The sequence below is a fragment of the Alexandromys fortis genome, unplaced genomic scaffold (genome assembly GCF_014885135.2).
Source record: "Alexandromys fortis isolate MF-2015 unplaced genomic scaffold, M_Fortis_MF-2015_v1.1 scaffold_149, whole genome shotgun sequence".
Classification (NCBI taxonomy): Eukaryota; Metazoa; Chordata; class Mammalia; order Rodentia; family Cricetidae; genus Alexandromys; species Alexandromys fortis.
In genome coordinates this window covers 1619421-1642822 of record NW_026068025.1, presented here as the reverse complement: position 1 = coordinate 1642822, position 23402 = coordinate 1619421, and the positions used below count along the sequence as shown (strand labels likewise).

At 47.7% G+C, this 23402-nt stretch overlaps 2 protein-coding genes across 9 annotated transcripts in view; one reads left to right on the top strand and one right to left on the bottom strand.

Annotated features, from left to right (window-relative positions):
• Drc3 (dynein regulatory complex subunit 3) overlaps positions 1 to 15436 on the bottom strand; it is a 38198-nt gene extending 22762 nt beyond the window's left edge. Inside the window, exons 1-5 of the mRNA XM_050163606.1 lie at positions 15046 to 15436; positions 14329 to 14438; positions 9300 to 9505; positions 3411 to 3527; positions 1557 to 1743 (exon numbers count right to left, since the gene is read on the bottom strand). Of these exons, the coding sequence (XP_050019563.1) occupies positions 1557 to 1743; positions 3411 to 3527; positions 9300 to 9459 (464 nt within the window). The 5' untranslated portion in view covers positions 9460 to 9505; positions 14329 to 14438; positions 15046 to 15436. The remainder of the gene's footprint in view (positions 1 to 1556; positions 1744 to 3410; positions 3528 to 9299; positions 9506 to 14328; positions 14439 to 15045) is intronic.
• A 133-nt stretch (positions 15437 to 15569) lies between these two features.
• The window catches only part of Tom1l2 (target of myb1 like 2 membrane trafficking protein), a 125124-nt gene continuing 117291 nt past the window's right edge, over positions 15570 to 23402 (top strand). For all 8 annotated transcript variants that reach the window (XR_007595623.1, XR_007595622.1, XR_007595621.1 and 5 more), the window contains exon 1: positions 15570 to 15725. Coding sequence is in view for 4 of the 8 variants with exons in the window: in XM_050163558.1 (XP_050019515.1) it covers positions 15674 to 15725 (52 nt within the window). In the remaining 4 variants the exon portion in view is untranslated. The remainder of the gene's footprint in view (positions 15726 to 23402) is intronic.

The window sequence follows — 23402 nt, the reverse complement described above, 5'->3', positions numbered from 1 at the left end:
CTCTCTCTCTCTCTCTCTCTCTCTCTCTCTCTCTCTCTCTCTCTCTCTCTCTCTCTCTCTCTCTCTCTCTCTCCAGGGTCTCACTATGTATTCCTGAATCCTGGCTGTCCTGGAACTCACTATGTAGACCAAGCTGGCCTCAAACTCACAGCTTGTCTCTGCTTTAGAGTGCTAGGATCTAGGACATGCACCACCACACCCTGACACCTGGTTCTCATATCTTTTAAGGAACTGGAATCAGGTTGATTCTCATCTCCGACCTTCTCCTGGCAGAGAGATCTGCCACAATAGGCCTCTGTGTGTTAAGAACCTGCTCCAGAGCCGAGTGCTCACCTGTAATCCACCATTCAGGAGGCAGAGGCTGGAAGGACAAGTCTTTAAGGCTTACTGTGGGGTTCACAGACAAGAGAGGAGGGGGAGGGGAGGAGGAGGAAGAGGAAGAGAGAACAGCCTCTCCTAGCACCTACTATTTTTGCTTATCACCTCATGTAGAGCTTAGGCTGGTGGGCTACTGTCACCTCTATTTGACAGGTAAGAAAACTGAGCTGTGGAAGGCTTGCACCTCACAGGGGCTTAGATCTTCATGCCTGACATGCAAAGGAAAGACTATGTTGCCTCTCTGGTTTGGCTTTGATGAACAGCCAAGGCACCAAGTTAAATGTGGGCAGTGATTCGTTGCCTTGGCTCACTATCTCTGTTCATGTGTATGGCTGGGACTGAAGCCAAGCCAACTGATTGATATGTGGAAATGGAGTGTTGAAAGGTATCAGACAGCTGGGCGGTGGTGGTGCAAGCCTTTAATCCCAGGCAGAGGTGGGCTATCTCTGTGAGTTCGAGGCCAGCCTGGTCTACAAGAGCTAGTTCGAGGACAGACTCCAAAGCTACAAGGAACCCTGTCTCAAAAAGCAAAAAAAAAAAAAAAAAAGAGAGAGAGAGAGAGAGAGAGAGAGAGAGAGAGAGAGAGAGAGAGAGGAGAGAGGTATCAGACAGCCCTGGACTGATGTCTGAGCTGAAGAAGTGTTGGGGTCACCTCTGAGATAGCACTCAGTAGTTGTTACCAGAGTCTTGGCTGTATCTCCCTACTGGGAGCCCACTGTGATGTGTACCGGGGGCAGCCTACTTCCCAACAGTGTCAGCTGTCATACAGACACATCTTAGTACCTAGATTGCTCGCCTACCATCCACAGGGATGGCTTGTTATTTGAGACACTAACTTCCTGCCACTTCTGTCTAGATTAAATGGGTACAACTGGTTAACCCCAACAGGACTGTACATTGCCACCTCTGTCTCCCTAAGCCCAGACCAATGTCCCACATCCAGTATGTACTTCACATCAGTAAAGGTTTGTCACCCAAGGATGAGACTCAGCAGGTTAGGACCAAAGCTGAGGCCACACAACCTGGTGCCCAGAGAAGGTTTTGTCAGATTAAGCATGGTCTTTCCATGTTTTCAAATCCCTTGTGGAATAATTTGGATGTTTTATCTTTTTAGGAAAAGGGCGTACTGTGTCTACCACCACACACCTTTGCTCTGGTGCAGCCCAAGACCCTATGGCATCTGTAGCCTGGTACTCACATTCATTATGTTGCTAATCTGGTTGTTGCCCAGTGACAGCACTTGCAGCTTCACCAGGGCATCTAAAGAGTCTATCCTGGAGATCCGGTTGTTGGACAAGCTGAGGTCCTCCAGGTTGACCAGGGTATCCAGCCCCTCAATGGCCTCGATGTTGTTGAAGGACAAATCTAGAAAGGAGGAAGACTCTGAGGGTTAGAGGAGGGATGGTCCTGAAGCAAAACCCCCAGGCTGCTTAGAGCTGTTGGAGTGACACAGAGCTGAGGCGCCAGCTCTCCTCAGGGACTCCAGGGGTGTCAGCTGTACTGTGGGCTGCAGCCTTCTGCCTATCATCTCCCCAGTTCTGCCAGCTCCCCTCTGACTGGGAAGACTTCTCAGCCCTGTCAGTTCTGGAATGAGAACACCCAGCAGCGGGTCTAAAACGGTGTAGTTGGGGGCAGAGCTGGGAGATGGCCTTTCCTTTGTATTGGTGAACATTCTAGAAGGGCTGCTTCCCATGTGCTTGGTATTTCCATCTGCCCCATGTTCGCATGCATGTCCTCTGACACCTGCAGGTGGGGGTTTGGGATCTTTCTCTTTGATCAGTTAGGAAGCAGAAGCTTTGGGTCAGGAGGGTAGTGTGGTTAGTATACAAATCTCCCTCTGGGTAAATGGGCAAGCAGGTGCTCTTGTAGGATCCATGGCTTTACTGCCCAGAACCTGGGCTGGCATGGGCACCTGTCCCACTGTTGAGGTACTTATTTCACCTCCTATAGAGATGGGTGACTCCTAGCCATGCAGATGGACCCCAGAGACCAGGAACCCGAGCTAACGAGAACTAGGGTAGAGCAAAGGGTGCCTGAGCAGGAGACTTGGGGCCCACAGTCAGAAGACTCGGTTCTGTCTGCTTCTGCCACCTGCAGCACACAACTCTGTCTGGCTAGCCAGTCTCTTGGAGCCTCAGGGGCTGCATCTGTGAAGTGGCCCCTTAAGCCCACAAGTGGGGTTACTGTGGCTTCCAACGTCAGCACAAAGACAGCTGAGTGTGTTTTGCAGCTGAGAGCTGTATTCATGGCCTCCGGAAGCCGGACAAGATGGAGGAGCATGTGCCTTGGGCTGAGACAGGCAGGAGTGGGGTTAGCCTAGCTCCGCTGCTGCTTGCCTGTGCTCCTCTCAGCCCTACCTCCCTTGCCACTGGATTGGATAATAACAGCCATTAAGCACCTCCCAGGACCATTGTGGGGGCTAAGTAAGACGTTTCTAAGGGGCTTTCAGCTTGTCCTCTTTTGTCCTTTAGAAGCTCTCCTGCCTCTCATCAGATGGGAGGCACCTAAGAGGCCAAGCCCCAGTGACCTTGACAGTGAAGCCAAAAGTTCTAGAATCAAATAAAGATTTTCAAGGGAGCCTGTGACCCTCATTTAACTTATTGTCACCTTGGTTTATTAATTGTAATGATAGGGATGGTGCATGGATCAAGTAAAGTCATATGAAGCGTAAGCAGGCCACAATCAGCACATGGCTATGTTCTGTGCTCATTATAATGGCCAGCTTTCACCTGTACCAATGTGAATGCCAGTCCTGGGCTGCCCCTGTGCCCACCAACCTGAGAGGATGGCAGGAGGGATGGAGTAATCTGCCTGGTACGCAGCAGCCCGTCTGTCAGGCTTTGCCCAGCATAAGCCCCAGGCTTTGAACAGATTGTCACTTTCTTGCTCCTAACAGACAGGGCATTTCTGCTGCGCCTGGGCTAACAACAGGCTGGCAGCCGAGTGTCACTGCGATTGTTCTGTGGGGAGGCGATGGATGTCCTTGGCAGTGGGCTGCCTTTAACAAAGGCAGACGCAGAGCCAGGCCTTACCCAGCCAGACCAGGTGCGTGAGGTTTTCCAGGCCCTCGATTCTCTCGATGATGTTGTTGTTCAGCTGCAGCTTCTGCAGGTTCTCAAACTGCCAGAGGTTATCTATGCGGAGGATGTCTGAAACAAGCAGAGCCCAGATTTGACTAAGGCTGGGGCTTCCTGCCAGGGCCCTGGCAGACTGAAATGTACTCAGACGTGTCCACACAATGTCCACAGCTCTCTGGGGAGGAGCATGTGAGTGTAGGACCCGCACTGTCACCAGGGCCACTGAGGAGGATCAGAGAGGTCTGATGTGACAGGGACAGCTAGGCAGGTGGCTGTGTGGAGGTGAGTGTGGACTGCCCCAAGGACTGGGCTGGGGCTCCTGAGGAAACAGGTCTACCTTGGAACACAGGTTACAAGCATGGTGGGAGGGTCACTCAATTGGTTTTACTTCTGGAAGGCCATTTTGTAACATTTATCAGAATATTTACCATCTATATGCCCTTTGACCTGCAATTTCCCTTCCCTTCCCTTCCCTTCCCTTCCCTTCCCTTCCCTTCCCTTCCCTTCCCTTCCCTTCCCTTCCCTTCCCTTCCCTTCCCTTCCCTTCCCTTCCCCCTTCCTTCCTTCCTTCCTTCCTTCCTTCCTTCCTTCCTTCCTTCCTTCCTTCCTTCCTTCCTTCCTTTTTCTTTTTTCTTGGGTCAGGGTCTCACTGACTGTCCTGGAACTCACTATGTAGAATAGGTTGGTTTCAGCCTTCACAGAGATTTGCCTACCTCTGCCTCCCAAGTGCTGGGATTAAAGGCTTGCATCACCATGCTAGTTAGACCAGCAAATTAAAAAAAAAAAATCCATCTCCAAACACATGATAGAAATATCTCTAGGTGTGAGAGCATAAAAGAGCAGCTGCTGGGATGATCACTCATACACCAGAAAGCAGGGCCCAGACAACTTGGCAGCAAAGAGACCCTGCAGTTAGAGGACTCGCCCTGGCCATGTATCCATTCTTTCCCTGGGCAGGTCACAATGGCCAAAGCTTGACTTTTGTCACTGGAAGCAAGAAGCATTCTGAGTAGTATAAATAAGCCCATATTGATTATGTAAAGCTTAGAGGTCAGCGGAACAAACTCAGCGCCTCCCAGCTTTCCTCGTAAGCCATACACAGGCCTGCTGCTGTGTGCAAATACAGCATAAAGAACTCTACTTGTTTTTATGCCTTTTCCAAAACTGAAAAAAACAACCCTGCCTTTATTTTTATTTTAAATGTATGTGTTTTGCCTGCACGTATGTGTGTATACCTTATGTGTGCTATGTGCAATGCCCTTTAAAGGTCAGAAGAGGGTGTCAAATCCCCTGGAACAGGAGTTATAGACAGTTGTGAGCCACCATTGAGTGCTAGTAATTGAACCCAGGTACTCTAGCAAAACAGTCAGAGCTCTTAACTGCTGAGCTATTGCCCTAGGCACAGAGAGGAACAGAAATAAATATATAAATAAATATGCCTCTAAATATGTGTGCATGCATGTACACCCACATACATACAGTATATGCACACAAAGTTTATATATCCAAATGCCCACTCAGGGTACTTTTTATATATGACCTAGAGATAGAACACTGGCTCTTAGCATGTATGTGTGTATATATGTGTGTATGTATGTGTATATATATATATATACACACACACATATATGTATACACACACATGATTTATTAGAATGGCTTACAGGCTGTGGTCCAGCTAGTCCAACAATGGCTGTCACACTCAGGAGGCAGAGGCAGGTGGAGCTCTGTGAGTTGGAGGCCTGATCTACATAACCAGTCCCAGCCAGGGCTACAAGTGAGACCCTGTCTCAAAATAAGAAAAAAGAAAGAAAGAAAGAAAGAAAGAAAGAAAGAAAGAAAGAAAGAAAGAAGGAAGGAAAGAAAGGATGGAACAGTAGGTAAAGTGCTTGCTGTGGGATCTGATGACCTGAGTTCAGTCTTAGAAGCACAGTGGAAACTAAGAATCCAATAGTTGTTCAGTTCATAAGGCTGGATGCCTCAGTTGGTCTTCAGTATATGCTGGAATCTGAAGAAGTGGGTTCTAATGCTAGTGAAGGAATAGACTTGCCAGCAGAGTAAAAAAAGAGCTTCCTTTTCCTTATATAGGCTACCAGCAGATGGTGTGGCCCAGACTAAAAGATCTGGATTAGAAATTAATCTGCCAGGTGATGGTGGTACAGGAGGCAGAGGCAGATCTCTGTGAGTTCAAGCCCAGCCTGGTCTACAGAGTGAGTTTCAGGTCAACCAGGGCTACATTGAGAAACCCTGTCTCGAAAACAAAACAAAAACAACCAAACAATCAAACAAACAAAACCAGAAAAAGTTGGTCTTCCCACTTGAAATGATTTAATTAAGAAAAAATTCCCTCACAGGTGTGCCCAGCCATTTGGGTTCTAGTTAATTCTAGAGGCTGTAAAGTTGACAACCAAGAATAGCCATCACACCCCGTTATTCCAAAACTTTAGTCTTAGACTATACTCATTTAAAGCCAGGAAATGATCTAGGTGTGAAGGCAGTTTTCAAAGGACTATTAAGAGCCTGGCATGCGGGTGCACACCTGTATCATCAGGACTGCAAGTCTAGCCTGGGGTATGCAGTTAGATCCAGCTGGGACTAGTGCTAGATAGAGGCTTATAATCCTAACTACTCAGGAGGCTAAGTGAGGAGGCTAACAAGTGTAATGCCAGTCAGCTCAGTGAGAGCCTGTTTCAAAATGAAAAAAAGAGAACCTGGGGCAGCTAAGGTGGTAGGGAGACAACTTGGTGGTTAAGAGCCCTTGTTTAGTCTTGCAGAGGACCCAGGTTTGGTTCCTGGCCCCCACATGTGGTTTATAGTCAGTCATCTGTAACTCCAGTTCCAGGAGATCCAACACCACCTTCTGACCTCTACAGGCACCAGGCAAAAGGTGGTATAAGCCTGGAGACATAACTCAGTGGTAGAACACCTGGGTAGCACTACCAAGGCCCCAGCTTCAATCCCCAATACAAAACAAAATTCTAGTGACAGCTCACACTTGTCCAAGAGATGGGGTCTGTTGGTGAGGTTCTGCGATTCGGTGTGTGTGGCTACTTGACCCTTCACAGGTCTTGGGGGACACAGGATCATCTGATCTCCATTGCTTTCCTGTTGGGGCTGGAGTGGTTCCTTCTATTTCCTCCATGTCCTCAGGGACAGGTGGTACACGAATCTGTTGTTTAGGTCTCTGTTTGCTACCAGATTTCCCAAACTAATTCTGTTTCTGTCTCGACATATTTCTGGAAGTGGTACTCAGTTCAGCCCAAGGCTCTTAGCCACCTCCTATTTCTGGTCTGGATTTTCCTGGCACCTACTCGGGCCCTGCTGTCTGACAGGCCGAAACCTAGCCCTGACTCACCCTTTGTTGGGTGGCTTCCAGCTGGGACACTTTAGGTAGGTGGCTATGACACACCTGTACCTGGCTTGCCCTTAGACAACAGCAGGTGACATGGAAAGGCCCAGATACCTCAATGAACAAGGGTATATCCGACTGCTCCAAATGAACTTCCCACCCAGAAGCCACCAGTTCCACTTCTGTGAGCGCCACCTTGGCAAGGCCATCATCATCACAGTAGTAGCCATCTCACTAGATTCCTGTTTCCCCCGGCCCCTGCATGTAGCCAGCAGGGGTTTATGAGAACTCAAGTCCCACTCTATCCTGTTTCTACTCAATATTCTTGGCAATCCCAACTCACTATAAAAGCCAAATACATTTCATTGTCCAAGGCAAGCACCTGCTGACTACATGACCTCCCTGCCTGTCCGCACACTGGCTTCCTCAGCAGGCCTTCTCAGGCTGGCTCTGGCCTACCTCTTGGCCTCCCACTGGTTGCTCCCTCCCTCCCCATCCCCTCCTCTCTCTCTCACACACATGCCCTCAGATCTCCGCATCTCCTTAAGTATTTATTCAGCTCTCACCTTGGCAAGGCTCTGGCCACTGTAGAAAACACTGCACCCAACTCTGATTTCCCTTTTCTCCTTTCTTTGCTTTCTTTTCCCCCACAACACATACTGCCTGTAATGATCTAATTTCCTTGTCTTCTTTGTCTCCCTCACACCAACTCCACAAAGGTAAGGTTCTTTGTCTTTTGGACTGCTAAATCTGGGTGCCTGGAACAGCATCTGGCATCTCTTAGGCACTTGCTCAGCACTGGCAGAATGCCCATTAGGCGGGAGGGGGAGGTGGGGAGGAAGTAGCTGCTCCTCATTCACTCCTTCCAGGGAAGCTGCCACCCTAGGACATCAATGGAGGCCACACCCAGGACTCCTGTGGACTTATTTAAGGCCAGGTCTTCTTGCTTTTGGCTGTTCCAGCATTTGGCAAGGGACCCTGTGCCTTTGATGTTGACCAAATGCCTAGACAGCTGCGGCCTAAAACATCAGGTCACTTTCTGGGTCCTCACCTACTCAGAAAACAGAGGGCTCAGGAGCCTTGGCCACCTCCTCCTTTCTCCTGCTCCTCTTTTAGGCAGTATTGGGATTGAGTCTCATGCATCATAAGCCTCCTACTACTGAACAATTTTCTCAGTTCATATATATATATTCCTTTCTTTTATTTTATATACATGGGGTTTGGCCCGTACATATGTCTGTGTACTACATGTATATAATGCCTGTGGAGGCCAGAAGAAGGCATTGGATCTTTGGGACTGGAATTACAGATGACTGAGCTGGGTCTTCTGGAAGAGCAGCCAGTGCCCTTAACCACTGAACCAGCCACCCCTTGCTCAGTCCTTATATTTTTGAGACAGGGTCTCACGGTGTAGCCCAGTCTGGCCTTGAACAGGAGGTCTTACTGCCTCTGCCTCCCGAGTACTGAGATGTGTACCTGTAGTGAGCTGAGCTGCGTGGTGTCACACCTGATAGAGATGTATAATCAACTCCTGAGATGGCTAAGGCCTGACCTATGCTATGATCACACAATGATTATCAGCTGCCTGCGTATGCGTGAACCTATGGGCAGTGCCCACCTGGCAGTTCGGGCCTACTTAAGGGCTGGGAGAGGTTTGTCCAGAGAGGGGAGAGGGGAGAGGGGGGAGGGGGGAGGGGGGAGGGGAGAGATTGCTGTAAATAAAGTCCTGAAAACTGCTGCAAGAAGAGCTCTGGGTGTTGCGTTTTCCTTGCTGGTCGAGGGTGGACGCGAAATGTACCAAGCTAAGCTCCCTCCTCCCTCTCACTCCTTCTGTCCTGGCTCACTGGGTCACACTCCCTGGCTTTCCAGCATGACCCAGGCACTGTAGACATGTTGTCTCACTTAGCTTCCCAGCCAGAACTTGAGACAAGGAGCTACTTCCTGTTTCACAGATAGGAACACTGAGACAGTAAGTCTCTGCCTGTCCTGAGCCATAGCTTCCACTGGGCTGCCCTGTCACTCCCAGGTGCCTCCCTGCTTCAGGGCTCTCTACTTCCTTTCTGGACACCCTACGCATCCCCCCCAAGCACTCCCTCCAGTGCCTACTCCAGAAACGTGGGGTCTCTTTGGTTCTGTCCACAAGGGATCCCTCCATTCCAAGGACTTCATTCCATATGAAGGACTCCATTTCAAGTCAGTGCGGAGTTAGACGCTAGAGAAAACATGGTCCCTGGGGGCTCACTTAAATCTGGAGCAGGCCAATCCTATTTTATTTTTTTCTGTTCTTATTCAGAACCAGGAGTATTGTGGACAAATTATGGAGCTTCTGGAGGAATTTGATGCAGCATGCATTACCCCCATCCCTGTGTCTGGTGGGTTTCAATACTCTATGAATTGATCCCTGACTCTGTAAAATCTGGGGATTTGAAATAGGGCAGAGAAAGTCAAGGAGGCCCTGCTGCCCCAGGCCACACTCCTGGCACCCAGGCACTTACTTTGGAAGTCCAGCTGCAGGGATAGGACGTCTTTGAAGAGGATGCCCTCCTGCTTGGCTAGCTGCCCAGCCTCCTCCTGGGGGCCTTGCTCCCCAACAGCTGCCTTGAGCATGTCATCGTCCATCACCTTCGGGTCCATCGAGTCATACGGCCGGCTCATATTCCCTGAGAAATTGAGTTCTTCTTTCACAGACTTTTCCTTTGCTCTGAGAACAGAATTGGGCAGTGTATGTCGTGGTGTTATGGACTGCTAGGAGGCCATAAGCTGCCTGCTCCTGCCCCTTGCCTGCTGTACCTTGGGGCAAACACATTGCTGGAAGGCTTCCCTAAGCCTTCCCAGCAGCCACCTGCAGGGGTTCACTTCTTGACTTTACAACCACAGTGGGGTCTCTACCTAGGCCCACAGGGCTGGTGCCCACATGGGTCTCCTTAGCCTGTGGTTCTCAGGTTTCCTGTGGCTAATCTCTGACCTTCTGTCTTTACCTAGGTCTCCTGGTTCAAGTCGCTGACAATGATCATCGAAAGCGCCAGCCGCAGTGGCCTTTCTGGGAGTTCCTCAACCCCAGGCAGACAGTCATGCATGGAGGAGTCACTGACTCAAGGTGGCCATTCATGTTCTTCCTTGAGAAATGGGAACTTTGGAGTCTCAGGATGAGGGTGATCAATGAGCTGACCGCTCATGTAGGGAGGAACTATGTAGCTAGCGCTCGCCAGGCACATGGGTATGTGGACAGCAGGAAGAGGATAAGGACAGACATAGACACAGCAGGTGTTTACTTGCTGGTTCCCTAAGTCCAGACCCTGTACATGTTAGTGGATTTCTCACATTAATTTCTCTGTTACTTAAGCTAGATCAGGTTCAGTTGCTAACGGCCCAAAGGGGCCTTCAGAGGCATGGGGGTGGTGAAGGCAGAGTCTGCATATTGGGTTAGTTGTACTTGACTGCTCTGCTTGGCAGGGTAGAATCACAGCCCTGCAGGGCTGGCTGCTCAGACCCCACTGTGATTATTTCCAATAATCCCCAGAAAAGTAGGGCCGTATGCTCCTGTCTGTCCACTGCAATTCTGCCTCTGAACACTCTGGGAGTCCACCCTCCCCTCTGAACACTCTGGGAGTCCACCCTCCCCTCTGCCCCACTTGCTTCTCACCTTCCTTTTTACCTTCTACCCTTGGACCCAGGGCTCCCTGAACCTCTGGTCCTCCCATCTCGATTTCAGGTGTGGCTTCCCTCTGCCTTCTATTCCACAGGGCCAGTTCAGCTCCTAAGACTGCTCCACCAGGAACCCTGACCACCTGACTTCCTTCTAAGATCGCCTCCCTCTTTCTCTGTTGTCATCCATGTGAATGCAGCATATATAAGTATTCACTTTCTAGTCTTTCACTATCCCTGAGCAAAGATTCTGATGTCAATAACTCTAGTGTGCCTGGCCCTTCCGTTCCCCAACCCCATGGTGTGAAGTCTGAATTAAAACATTCCTTCCTGGAGGGAGAGTGACTCACAAGACTCAGGAAGCTCACAAAGTTACAATACTAAGCCGCTACTGAAGAGTTTATATAAGGCATGGTGGTGCATGCCTTAGGCAGGAGGATCTTAAAAGTGTGAGGCCAGCCTTGGCCTATGTAGTGAGTTCTAGGACAGCCAAGGCTATGTAGAAGGACCCTGTTTCAAAACAAAACAAAACAACACCCCAGGGCTGGAGAGATGGCTCAGTGGTTAAGAGCATTGCCTGCTCTTCCAAAGGTCCTGAGTTCAATTCCCGGCAACCACATGGTGGCTCACAACCATCTGTAATGAGGTCTGGTGTCCTCTTCTGGCCTGCAGACATACACACAGACAGAATATTGTATACATAATAAATAAATAAATAAATAAATAAATAAATAAATAAATATTAAAAAAAAACAACACCCCAAACAAACAACAACAGAGTTCATATATAAGTTTTGAGGAAGGAAAGACAGTCTTCGATAGCGGGGCTTGTAATTTAGGCTGAGAGCTCCAGGATGCAACTGTCCTGATTTGTCACCCACGCTGGGATTGGCTTTTTAGCGATGCAGCTGCCCTTGAGTCACTCCTGCAAGCAATTGCGATGAGCTGGCTCACCAAGCTATGCTTGATGGGATGGTTTCTTTGGTCTGCCGTTGGTATCCTATCTGGGGTGAATAGATCTGGATATCTCCCAGGGTTCTTGCTTGTTCTCCATCTGTGCCCCCAACCCTTCAAAACCTCAGCCTTGTTTCCCTACTCTTTCCGGCTGACTCTTCCTCCTCAGGTGACTGACTGACTGTCCTCCCAGAACAATTCTTGTGCTCATCAGCTTCCTAATCTTCCTAAATAATTTTCCTTAAAGTTTCTCGTAATTTACTACCAACCTCCAAATTTACTTCTGGGGAAATTTTAATGTGTTTCATTTGTCAGATGTTATCTGAAAAGTATTTGGAGCTTTTTCAAAAAAGGTGTTGTACTTTGGGAAATGACTCAATTCTGGTGTCAAAACTTTGACCTCCATTTCATCAAAGTCCATTAAGTGTGACCGGCCAAGCTAGCTTCCAGTCAAGCTCTGCAGGTTCTAGGCGGTGTAGGACTGATGTTGTCCATGTTCATCGTTCACGCCCAGGGCAGGGCAGGTTCTGACCGGGTGTCTTTTGGAAAATAACTCCACCAGCTCCCGCCTCTGTCTTTTTCCAGTTAGGCAGGTAATCCCTTCTTCCCCCATTTTTGTAAGAGCTTGTGCCTGGCCTACACATCCATACTGAATAACTACTACAAGCTATGAATAGCTCAGATAGGACTTCTGTTTCAGACATGAATTAAATAGTCATACCAATATTTACTTACAAACAATGACAAATTAGGGCGGGCAGTGGTGGCGTGTGCCTTTAATCCCAGCAGAGGCAGGGGGATTTCTGTGAGTTTGAGGCCAACCTGGTCTACTGAGTGAGTTTCAGGCCAGTCTCCAAAGCAAGAGAAACCTGTCTTGAAAATTCAAAAAAAGAAAACAAAAACAATGACAAGTTAGTAGGTGTGGGGAACTATGAAAGCACGCAGTAGGGACACTTGGCCCGGCCAGGGAAGACACAGTTTGAAGGATGAAAAGAAAAGACCCCGCCCCCTGGCAGGAAAGCAGAAGTGATGCAGGCCTGCACTGCATTTCTGTCCTATGATGCTGGGAAGCTCCTACAGCTTATAAGGCAGAGATGGATCAGATTTTACTTTTAGAAAGCTCATTACTAATGGGTTTTCTGTTCCTCCCCCATAACAAATTTCTCTGCCGATGCAGTAAACCAGATTAAGTTGAACTGAAAAAGTATAACAACAGGTTTATTGGGCAAAGCAACTCCCCCTGGGCAGGTTCTCGGATCCCAGAGATGGAGGCCAGAGAAGTTGTGCACCCAAGACAGGTAGGAAAGTTTTATAGGCTGTAGGAGTGATGATGTTTCTACCACAAGATGGGTTTTTGCCCAAGTATGGTAAAAAGTTGAGTGGTTAGGTGGGGATTTGGTCAGCAGGCAACTTCAGGGAAGGAAGTCGCAGTAGCCATTAAGAAAGAGGGAACTGGGCTTTTTGGCATCTTTCCTTTGTTCAGAGACTGTCTGAGTGGCAGGGTTTGGAGACAGAGGTGGGGAGAAGGGGGAGGGAATGGGGCTTCCAGGACAATGCAGAGGTGAGCCAGAGGCTCCAACCAAACAATTATAACTGCTGTGCCAAGAATTACAAAGGGAAGTGAGTCTAGCTAGGAGCGGCACATGCCTTTAAACTCAGCACTTGGGAGGCAGATGCAGGTGGATCTCTGAGTTTGGGCCAGCCTGGTCTATATAGTGTGTTTCAGGCCAGCTAGAGTTATCACAGAGAGACCCTGTCTCAAAAAAGAAAGAAAGAAAGAAAGAAAGAAAGAAAGAAAGAAAGAAAGAAAGAAAGAAAGAAAGAAAGAAAGAAAGGAGAAAGGGAGGGAGGGAGGGAAGGAGGGAGGAAAAAAGGAAGGAAGGAAGGAAGGAAGGAAGGAAGGAAGGAAGGAAGGAAGGGAGGGAGGAGTTATGGGGTCTGGGACATCTCTATGAACTTAGTTTATATGTGGGACTAATCACTCCCAGTTTAAGACAGAATCTAGTTTGGTAGGTTGTGCCCAAGCTAAGTGATTGATTGACCCAATAATAGTGTTAGAGAATGGGGTGGAGGAGAGTTTAATAGAAAAATAAATTGTCCCTCAGAACTTTGCTAGGAGAGTTCAAGGGTCATGCCCACAGACAGCCATGAGGAGCTGTGGAGTGGGAGAGCACTAGGGGAGATGATGTCATGGTCTAGGCAGCCATGAGGAGCCCTGAAGGGAAAAACAAACCTTTCCTTTCCATTAGCTTCCTCAGACCCAGAGAACAAAGGACGTTTCTGACTCATACTGTTCTTTTTTTGGGTGTGTGTGTTTGTTAGTTCTGTACCATGCAATCTGGCCTGACCTACTCTGGAAAGCCTAGACAAGAGAGCACAGTTCCAACTGAAGTCTGTCTCAGCCCAGGTATGGGGGAGTTGGGCTTGCTCACAGCTGATGTGTGTGTGTGGGAGAGATCTTTGTGAGAGCTACAAGATCCCAGCAGCTCTCTATAACCAACCTTGAAAAGGATACTGAAGGGGTGTGACCTGATTTCCGGGGCTGACAGAAACAGCTAGGAATAACTCAGACAGAGAGGTTCTGCTGTTTCAGACTTGAATTAAATAAGTCGTCCCGATATTTACTTCCAAACAACGACGAGCAAGTGGGTTTGCAGAACTATGAAAGCACATAGTAGGGATCTTTGTAACATTAAGGCTTTTCTAGATCAGCCAACATGCAGATTTATCAAAAGGCATGACTTCTAGTCCATAGTGGAGCCAATTTTCCTAATTGTGACTCTCTTGTAACCAGCAAACTAGGAACAGAACAGCCATGCTCACAGCTCATTTTTCTAACAATTTTTCCTAGGACAAGACCCAAAGAATCCTCTCCTATGGGGATTATATCAATAATTTATCCAAACAGGGGTCTGGTTGACTTGCCTGATGACAGTGTCCTTGGTGAAGACCAGAGGTAGGATGTGGAGAAACAGCAGATAACTGCTTTGCAAATCAATCAGGTAGCCTCTTCACGGGACAAAAGTCCAGGTTTCCTGGGAAACAGCAACCTGGGTCAGTTGGGCCTGAAGCACCAAGTAGATCCTATTGGCCATAACATAACGAGAATAGCAGCAACGGACTGAGTGCTGTTTAACTCTCGGTGCACACAACTTATATAATTGCACATCAGTGTTGGGAGCTCCTGAAAAGGGAGCCCCAGTGTAACATAGCGGGAGAACACTTACTTCCCAGAGAGGAAAACTGAGGCCTTGGGGAAATTACTGTGAATTACTGACAGAGATTGCTATGGAACCCCAGGTTCTGGATTCTCCTTCTAAGCCCTTCATACAGCACCAAATGAAGTAACTTACTTCAGATCAAGAGGACCGGGTACCTCTTTGTCTATGAAACTGATCAGGCCAGGAAACTGGCAGATGGACGCTCTTCCTTCCAGCTTTTGCGGGCTTTAGGAGCTATATGTGATGATTTTCTTCTAGTAAGGGCTGATAAATCTCAGTACAAGTGTAAAATGATAGATGTGCTCACTTTACAAATGAGAAAGGCCAGGTCGGAGTCCTCACAGAACAGTTAAAAGACAGAACTGAATCATGCAACCTCTGATCTTAGAGTCGTCTTGGAGTCTAGCCTCTTGCTTCTTACCTTTCTAAGGACTCTCCTTGAAGTGGACGCGTCTCTTGGTTGCTGGGTAACCAAGCACCGCCACTCTGTTGCTAAGGGGAAGTCAGGCAATAAATATCCTGGGTGAAAGTTGACGTATCACGTGACCACATTTCTGGGCGGCGAAACGCTTCTAACACCAACCAGCCTTGAAGAAAACAAACGTCTCTCCAATCAGCACAGTCGATGCGCCGCAACTTCTAGTTACGCTATCGTTATTTGGATGATGGACATGTCTTTTATCAAATCATAGTAAGGATTTTATAGACTGACAAACAGGCTAACGAATCAAAAGAAAGGAACCTCGTTTTGAGGCGGGTCCAGAGGGTTGTGCCGCTACGGCTGACGGGGACTCCAGTGACTTAGCTTGCTTTGTGTCCAATCGGACGCTGCGGGGTGGGTGGGACTTCACTGAGAGCAGCGTGCCGTCCAATCGGAGGCGGTCTGGGGAGACGCTGCCCAATAGGGATGCACCCAGAGGGCGAGGTCAGACCGGCGCTCGGCGTTCCCGAGGGTGGGGCGGGGGCAAGTGTCAGTCAGGGCAGAGCGCGGCGCGGGCAGCGGAGACCCGTGGCAGACAGGCATCCGGGCCGGAACGAGGCCTGCAGAGATGGAGTTCCTGCTGGGGAATCCGTTCAGCACCCCTGTAGGGCAATGTCTTGGTAAGGCCGCGCGTGGGGCAGGCGTCGAGTGAGCCACAGAGCAACCGGCCGGGCTGGTGAGGTCCGGGGCCTCCTCCCCGCACAGATATCACTTCACGTGCGGCTTGGGCCTCTGCCAATTAGTGGTGTCATCTCAAAGGTGGACCAGGCATCCTTGTCATGAGGCCTCTGCCTAACGCCGGTGCCACCTCACCCTGCCCGGAGGCTCCCCTGAGGTGCAACTTGGACTCTGAGAGGCCCCTTGCATCCCTACCCATCAGGGCCCAGCTTTTCCAGTTTCTCCCTAGAAGTAGTGCTCGTGCTGGTCCGCTTACCCTTGCGTATTGGGTGGGAGATGTCACTGCGAGCAGTCTTCTCCAAGGGCCTCTTTCTCCCAGAGCCTTTGTGGAATGTCACTTCTTTCTTTCCTCCCCGTCTCTACTCATGGGTACCAATGGCTCTGAGGCTGGGCACCTTCCCAGAAAATGTCCCAAGCTGCACGACTTCTAATTTGAGCTGCAACTCCGCCAGGCTGTAGGAGGGACTGGAATGGGGGAGGCGCTCCGGGAAGGTGACTGTCTTGGCCGGGGGATGGCACGGGTGGGTCGCAGAGCCTCCTAGGAAAGAAGAGAGACAGGCCGGCGCACTGCTTGTTGATAAGCACTCCCCTGGAACCCGGAAACTTGGACTCCAGTAGTGACTTTGCCAGAGACTCCTCTTGACCTTATCTCTTGTCTTTCACACGAGGTGTTTGGGCATAAGATGTGGTGGGACTTTCCAAGTTCTCATTTTTTAACTTTCTTTGTTGATATGCAGTGTCTCCTTACATTGACTCTTGTTTTCTCGCTATATTAAATTGACAAGACCGAAATCTTGCTGGTAGTATAGTGTATAGTATTCAGATCACCCGTCAATACTGTAAGGAGCCAGAGATGGGCAGCATGCCCCAGAAGGAAAGGCACAGGCAAAGTGGCCACTGATAAGTGTCCTTACTGAAAAAGCCACATGCAGACTGGGGCATAGTTCAGTGGTTGAGCTAGCTAAGCACACACAGAATCCTAGGTTTGATCTCTAACATTGTAAGCAGTAAGTAATAAACAAGCAATTTGGCTTTTCACCCAAGGCAGGAACTTATGCCAAGAGATCAGTCAAAAATGCTGATTAGTGTCTTTTAAAACTATGTTTTGGGGCTGAAGTGCTGGCTCACTGGTTAAGAGCACTGGCTGCTGATCCAGGTTCAATTCTCAGCAACTGTCTAGTGGCTCACAACTGGCTGTAATTTCAGTTCCAGGGGATTGGTTGCCCTCTTCTGGCCCCTTTTATATACATGGTATGTAAATGGTGCACAGACGTACAGGCAAACAAGACACCCACACATAAAATGCTTAAAAATTAAACATTAAAGCTGGGTTAGCAGGTTGTGTGAACAGGGATCTGAATTGCCCTTATGGGTCTGACTAGTTCAGGCAGTAGAGGTTTGCTTATTTTCCTCTTTGCATATGAATTTATAACCTACTTTTTAGTCTTTAGAGGGGCCCATGAACTTACTGAGGCTTCTTCTGTTGGTTAACTGGTACTTTAGGGACATTTTGTTCTTTTTGGTTCAGTGTCTTTCATAAGTAATCATGGATCCTGGGACCTGAAAGTCTTTTTCTATTTCTGTGACACTTTGTTCTCTGATGCTCACTCGAGTATCTCTCTCTCTATTTTTTTTCAGTTTTATGAGTTTGTTTTGCCTTCATGTATGTCTATACGTCACTTGTATGTCTTGCACCCCCAGAGGCCAGAAGAGGGTGTAGGATCCCTTGGAACCGGCGTTTGAGACAGTGGTGGGCTTCCATGTGAGAGCTGGCACTAAAGCCTGGGTCCTCTGGAAGAGCAGCCAGTGCTCTTAACCACTGAGTCATCTCTTCAGACAGCCCCTCTCTTTTTGAAAAGATTTTGTTTTATGTATATATGCGTGTGCATGTGTCTGTGTGAGTGAATACATACATGTTTGTGTATGGGGGTGCCTGTGGAGGATGACATTGGTCCCTTCACACAAAGTTGCAGGCATCTCTGATCTGGCGGATGAGGGTGCTGGGATTCTTTTTGCCCCCATCTTCAAGTGTTCTTTTACTGTGGTCCACGCTCATTTCTCAATCCAGTGTTGAGTTCAAGCCAGTGAACTTGAGGGTTTTGTAGGCCTGGGGAGGGAAGCTGGTAGGTATAGAGCTGGTAGGTATAAAGGGCAGAATGTCAAAAGGGGAAATAAGGGACAGACGGGTATTTGAATGGCCGTAAAAAAGAAATAAATGTGCTAGATGTGGCCTGAGTTGAATGACCTTGGCTGTAGAACCTCAGAAGATTGTGGAAACCTTCAGAACCCAAGAGTGACCGGCGGAGCGAAAAGCAGGGAAGGGTGACGGGGAGACTTGTGTTTAGAGTGCTGTGGTTTGAAGGGGTGATATCTACCAGCAACTGGTATCTTATCTGGAACACTGTAGAGACTCAGTGAACTGGACTATCTTTCTGTTCACCGAAGAATAATTAAGTCAGACAAGTATTTTCTATCTGAAGAGGCCATGTGATGTGACTGGTTTATGACCTGTGAAGGAAAAATACCCTCCCAGGCCGTAGTCCACTCTTGCCTGTTGAAAGACGCTTGAGGGGCTGGAGGATATATGGTTCCTGTTAAGAGCACGTGTTGCTCCTGCAGAAGACACAAGTTCAGTTCCCAGTGTTCGCATGACCATCTGTAACTGGAGTTCCAGGGGATCTGACACCTGTTTTTTGGCCTCTGTGGCGTGCACGTGCTACAGATACATATATACAGGCAAACACACGGTACTCATAATAAATAGATCTTAAGAAAAATAAATTTGATCATGAGGATGATGAAAGGTCCCTGTTGCTAGGCAGCCAATAATCAGCAGGTAGGACTTAGTCATTTTAGTTTGGAAAAAAATGATAAATTGACACATTGAAGTTTTAGTGGATGTTCTGTAGTATTGTGGTAAAGAGTAAACATGATTTTCAGTATTGTGATTTTTTTTAAAGTATGTACATATGTTGGGAATGGTGGTACATGTTAGTAATCCCAAGTGGAGGTGGAGCCGGGGGGGTCAGGAGTTCAAGGCCAGCTTCAGCTTCATAGACAGCCTGAGGTTGTTGTGGGACCCTATCTCAAGACACCATCAGCAGCAGCAAAAAGTATGTTCTGGGGATAAGGGAAGGGTATGCAAAAATAGCAGCCACAGGCTAATGCTTTAAACAGCAGTTGGGACTGGAGAGATGGTTCAGCAACTAAAAGCACTGGCTTCTCTTCCAGAGGACCCAGGTTAGATTACCAGCACCCACATGGCAGCTCACAACTGTCCGCAACTCCGGTCTCAAGGATCTGAGACTCTTCTGGTACTGTGGACACAAGTATGCCTGCGATGTGATGCATAGACATATGTGTATACACATACAAATAACAAATAGATAAATTGCTAAAAAATGTCAGAGCAGCTATTGTTTTTGCAGAGGACTGAGGATTGGATGCCAGTACCCACATGGTGACCTACAGTAGCCTGTAACTTTAATTCCAGGGGAACTAATACCCTATTCTGGTCTCCATGGACTCCTGCATGCTTGTGGTGCACATCCATGCACTCTGGCACACATGCACATAAAATAAAAATAATTTTTTAAGACAATACCTAAAAGCAGTTCTGCAAGGATCGTTTTTTTCTTCCAGCTGTTTTGTCATAAGTTGTCCTTCCCACTTTACAGATGAAGAAACTGAGGCTCAGAGGAGTGAAATGACTGCTTAGCTGGTGAGAGAGCCAGAATCTCTGGTCCTGAGGTTTAGGGCTTTGGGAGAAAACACAGCTGCCTGGAAGGCTGGTGAGATGTAGGAGTTTAGAAGATGTCAGAAGACAGTGGAGGGTAGGTGTGAGTCTGAGGTACTCTTCAGGGCAAGAGAAGGGTCTGGTGAGCCTTGAATGGGCAGGGAGAAGGGAGAGGACATGGGCTCATGACCACCAGACGAGAGAGGTGGCTGTGGGGAATGTGGTAGGTAGGGTTGAATGACAAGATGAGCTCTGCTCTGGGTGGGTAGCTGTCAAAGATGACTTTTTTTTTTTTTTCTGTGCTAGGATTTCAAGCCAGTTCTGTGACTTTCATTGATTGACTTCAACTTTTAGTTTCTAGACTTCATTTTCCCACCCATAAAGTCCTTATTAGCTGCGCGTGCCTCATACCTAAGTATCTTGGTCGATTCTGAGTACTTGTAAGGTCTTGGGAATACAGGTGTTTGTGGGGTTATGCTTGGACCCAGGGCCTTATGAGTGCTAGGCAAGTGTGGGTATGCAGATATTTAACCGCTACTATTAAGGAGCCTTTAGGAGAGAAAACTTCCTCACTAGACTGTGCCAAGAACACAGTCTGACATAGCTGCTCGTGCCTTTCATGTCCGGATCCTGTCCTTGACTCTGGAAGGTGCTCGTTAGTGGAATGTGTAGTTTGGAGCTGAGAAGTGGGGGGAAATTAAACAAATTCAGGGTATGGCATAATCTCAACCTTCTACTACTTAGAGGTGGATGAAGTTGAATACCATGTATCAGAAATTCCCAACTCAGACCCGTGGTGTCCTGCAGATGCCTGCCATTTTCTTTGTGTTGGCTAGAATTGTTTTTGAATTTGTATTCAATTCAAAGATCATCTCTTTTCTTTAAAATACTTCAGCCCCAGACAGCCCCAGTGTTTGTGCTTGGAGGCTGGGCGGCGTTGGACGTGAAGTACTTCCCGGTGTCCCGTGATGGGAGATGATGAACTCCAGCCTGGCTATTTATACTAAGAATAATTAGTAGTCCCTCTGAGTGTCGTAACAGTTGGCAACTGTGCAAAGCCCTTTGGCTTTATCATTTTCCTTGGTCTTTTCAACTGTGTGAGATACACAGGAGGACACTGAAAGGAAAGAACACTGTCTCACTAAGCACCAAAAATGTGCACAGTCTCTGTGCACAGAATATCATTCAGTGCTCAGAACACCGAATTATTTGAATCTTATCACTCTGTTTCATTAAAAAAAAAAAAAGCCAGGCTCAGGGCTGAAGAGATGGCTTAGTGGTTAAGAGCACTGGCTGCTTTTCCAGAGGACCTGAATTCAATTCCCAGCTCTCACATGGCAGCTCATAACTTTCTATACTTCCAGTTCCAGGGAATCCAACACCCTTACATAGATACATATGTAGGCAAACACTAATGCAAATAAATAAATCATGGGGAAAAAAAAGAAGAAACCCAGGCTCTGGGAAACTAAGAGACATGTGTAGGCCAGCAGCAGAGTAAAGCTTGGAAGTCTCTCCGGGCCAGTGCTCACTTGGCACTTCTGGGACTCAGAATGCATAATTCATCAGCATCAGAACCCAGAAGGCCTGCTCAGCTGGAGTGCTGTGCTCCACTCTTAGAGTTCCTGGGACAGGGCTAGAACTTGGTATTTTTGATCAGCCCCCTAGCCATGCTGCTGCTCTTGCTGGTACACTTTGAGAACCGTTGCTATAGATGGAATGTTTGGCTTCTTTTCATGTCTTCTTTATCTTTCTTCAAAAACACTACATATGGACTCTGGGGAACTATCTTTAAAGGGTGATTATTTCAAATTCATTGATTTAGACGTTTAATGGCTTTATATTGCCCGCCTGCACACGCCTAGCTAAGCATTCACCAGGATGTTCGCTCAACAAAGACCTTGGACAGGTATCTAGATCATGTGAGACAGAAAGTGACTGGTTAAGATGGAACAGGTTAGTCAAGTAAGAGAATAGAGGAGAGGAAGAATATTAATAAAAGTAGCTAAATGTTTTTTATTTTTAGGTTCAGAATTAAATTCCTATGTGCTAGAGGCCAAAATGGCTCCGTGCCTCTTACAATCATTTAACTTCACAGCAGTGCTGTACAGGGATGCTGTTATTACCTCTGATTTGCAGATGGGAGCCGTCAAGCAGCATAGAGATGTGTTAACCTACTTTGGTCCCATGGCTAGCAGTGAGGGAGTTGGAGTCTAAACCTAGCACTCTGCCTCTGGGAGTTGCGCTGGGCTGCTGGGCAGCTACAGACAGATCATTCTCCTCTCTCCGCATCAAAGCCCCACCTGTGCAGAATGAAAAGGTGGGCTGTATTAGGAAATTAGCTGCAGACAGTGACATTTGCTCCAAGGTCGGGGATAGGAAACTCCATCAGAAATGAAATGGCAGGTCACTGGAGTACTGGGACAAGGTCTGGGGTTATGAGAACATTTGTCCTTCATTGTCTGGATAGGTTATAAAACACCAGACTGGAAAGGCATGAGGGGTCAGCTGCTCTTTCTCTTGTGCTGTTTAACACGTGCTAGCATGGCCTCTGGGAGTGCACCACTATTTGGGATAGTTCACATCCATATGTAACTGTGCTCTGAAAAAATCAGCGATGGCCACAGAGAAAATAGGAAACACAGAAAAGTGCAAAGGAGAATAAAATTTCCATCATAAGCTTTCTTACAAATTCCTCAAGATTTTTCTTATTCTTGTCTGTTCCCATTACTTGGAAAGCAGCATCCTCTAACCTCTCAGAATGTTCCTGTATTTTCTCCCTGTACTCAGTTATGTACTTTCTGACCTTAGATTTGGGATATCAGCGAGAGGGAGGGATAAACACAGTGCTTTGAGGGAGTATCCCATGAGGGATGCTACTCTTGGCCTGGCAGATAAATCAGCCAGAATGTTTTGACTGACCCAGTAGTTTGAAAGGATAAATAACATTCAAGTTTGGGGGGGGGCTGGGCCATTTTAATTTTTCCTTTTAAAATTTTATTATTTTTAAAAATGAGTGGGTGGGTGTTTCGTCCACATATATGTCTGTGTACCACATGCATGCAGTGTTCAGGGAGGGCAGAAAGGGTCATCATATCCCTGTGCCTGAGTTGCAGATGGTCGTGAACTGCCATGTGGGTTCTGGGAACCAAACCTAGGTTCTCTGGAAGACTAGTAAACAATCCTAACTGCTGAGTCTTCTCTCTAGCCCCCCCCCCAGCTTGGTTTAAAATTTTTCATTTGTCATATGTATATGTGTATGAGTGTGGTTTGCATGCCGCAGTGCTCAGGTGGAGGTTGGAGGACAGTTTGGGAGTCAGTTCTCTTCGGTCATCTTGTGGGATCTAGGAATTGAACTCAGCTACCACGCCTGTGTGCAAGTGCTTTTATGCACTGAGCCATCTCTCTGTGGTTAGAAAAGAGGGTTTATTCAAACTAGTTTCAGAGTTGGCTCCCATTTAGTGTTCCTTTCTCCTGATAAAAGATTCTCTTTGATTTTCACATTCTGAGCATCAAGCCTGCTGCCTGCTCCCTCTTTTCAAGCAGTCTTCTGAGAGCTTCCTTCTGTTGATGGCGTGATTCTGCCTTGCAGCTCACAGTGCCAGTAGAAAAGCAAAGTATGCTACTGTAACCCAGTTTTTCTCATGCACTGTTTGCATTGACTGTTTTATGAAGGCCCCTGTGCCCAGTCATTTTCTTTCTATAACATTTTGGTAAAGTCGGGTGGTGGTGGTGCATGCTTTTAATTCTAGCACTGTGAGGCAGAGGCAAGCAAACCTTTGAGTTTGAGGCCAGCCTGGACTACAGAGTTTGTTCTAGGACAGCCAAGGCCACACAGAGAAACCCTGTCTTGAAAAGGCAAAAAAAAAAAAAAAAAAAAAAA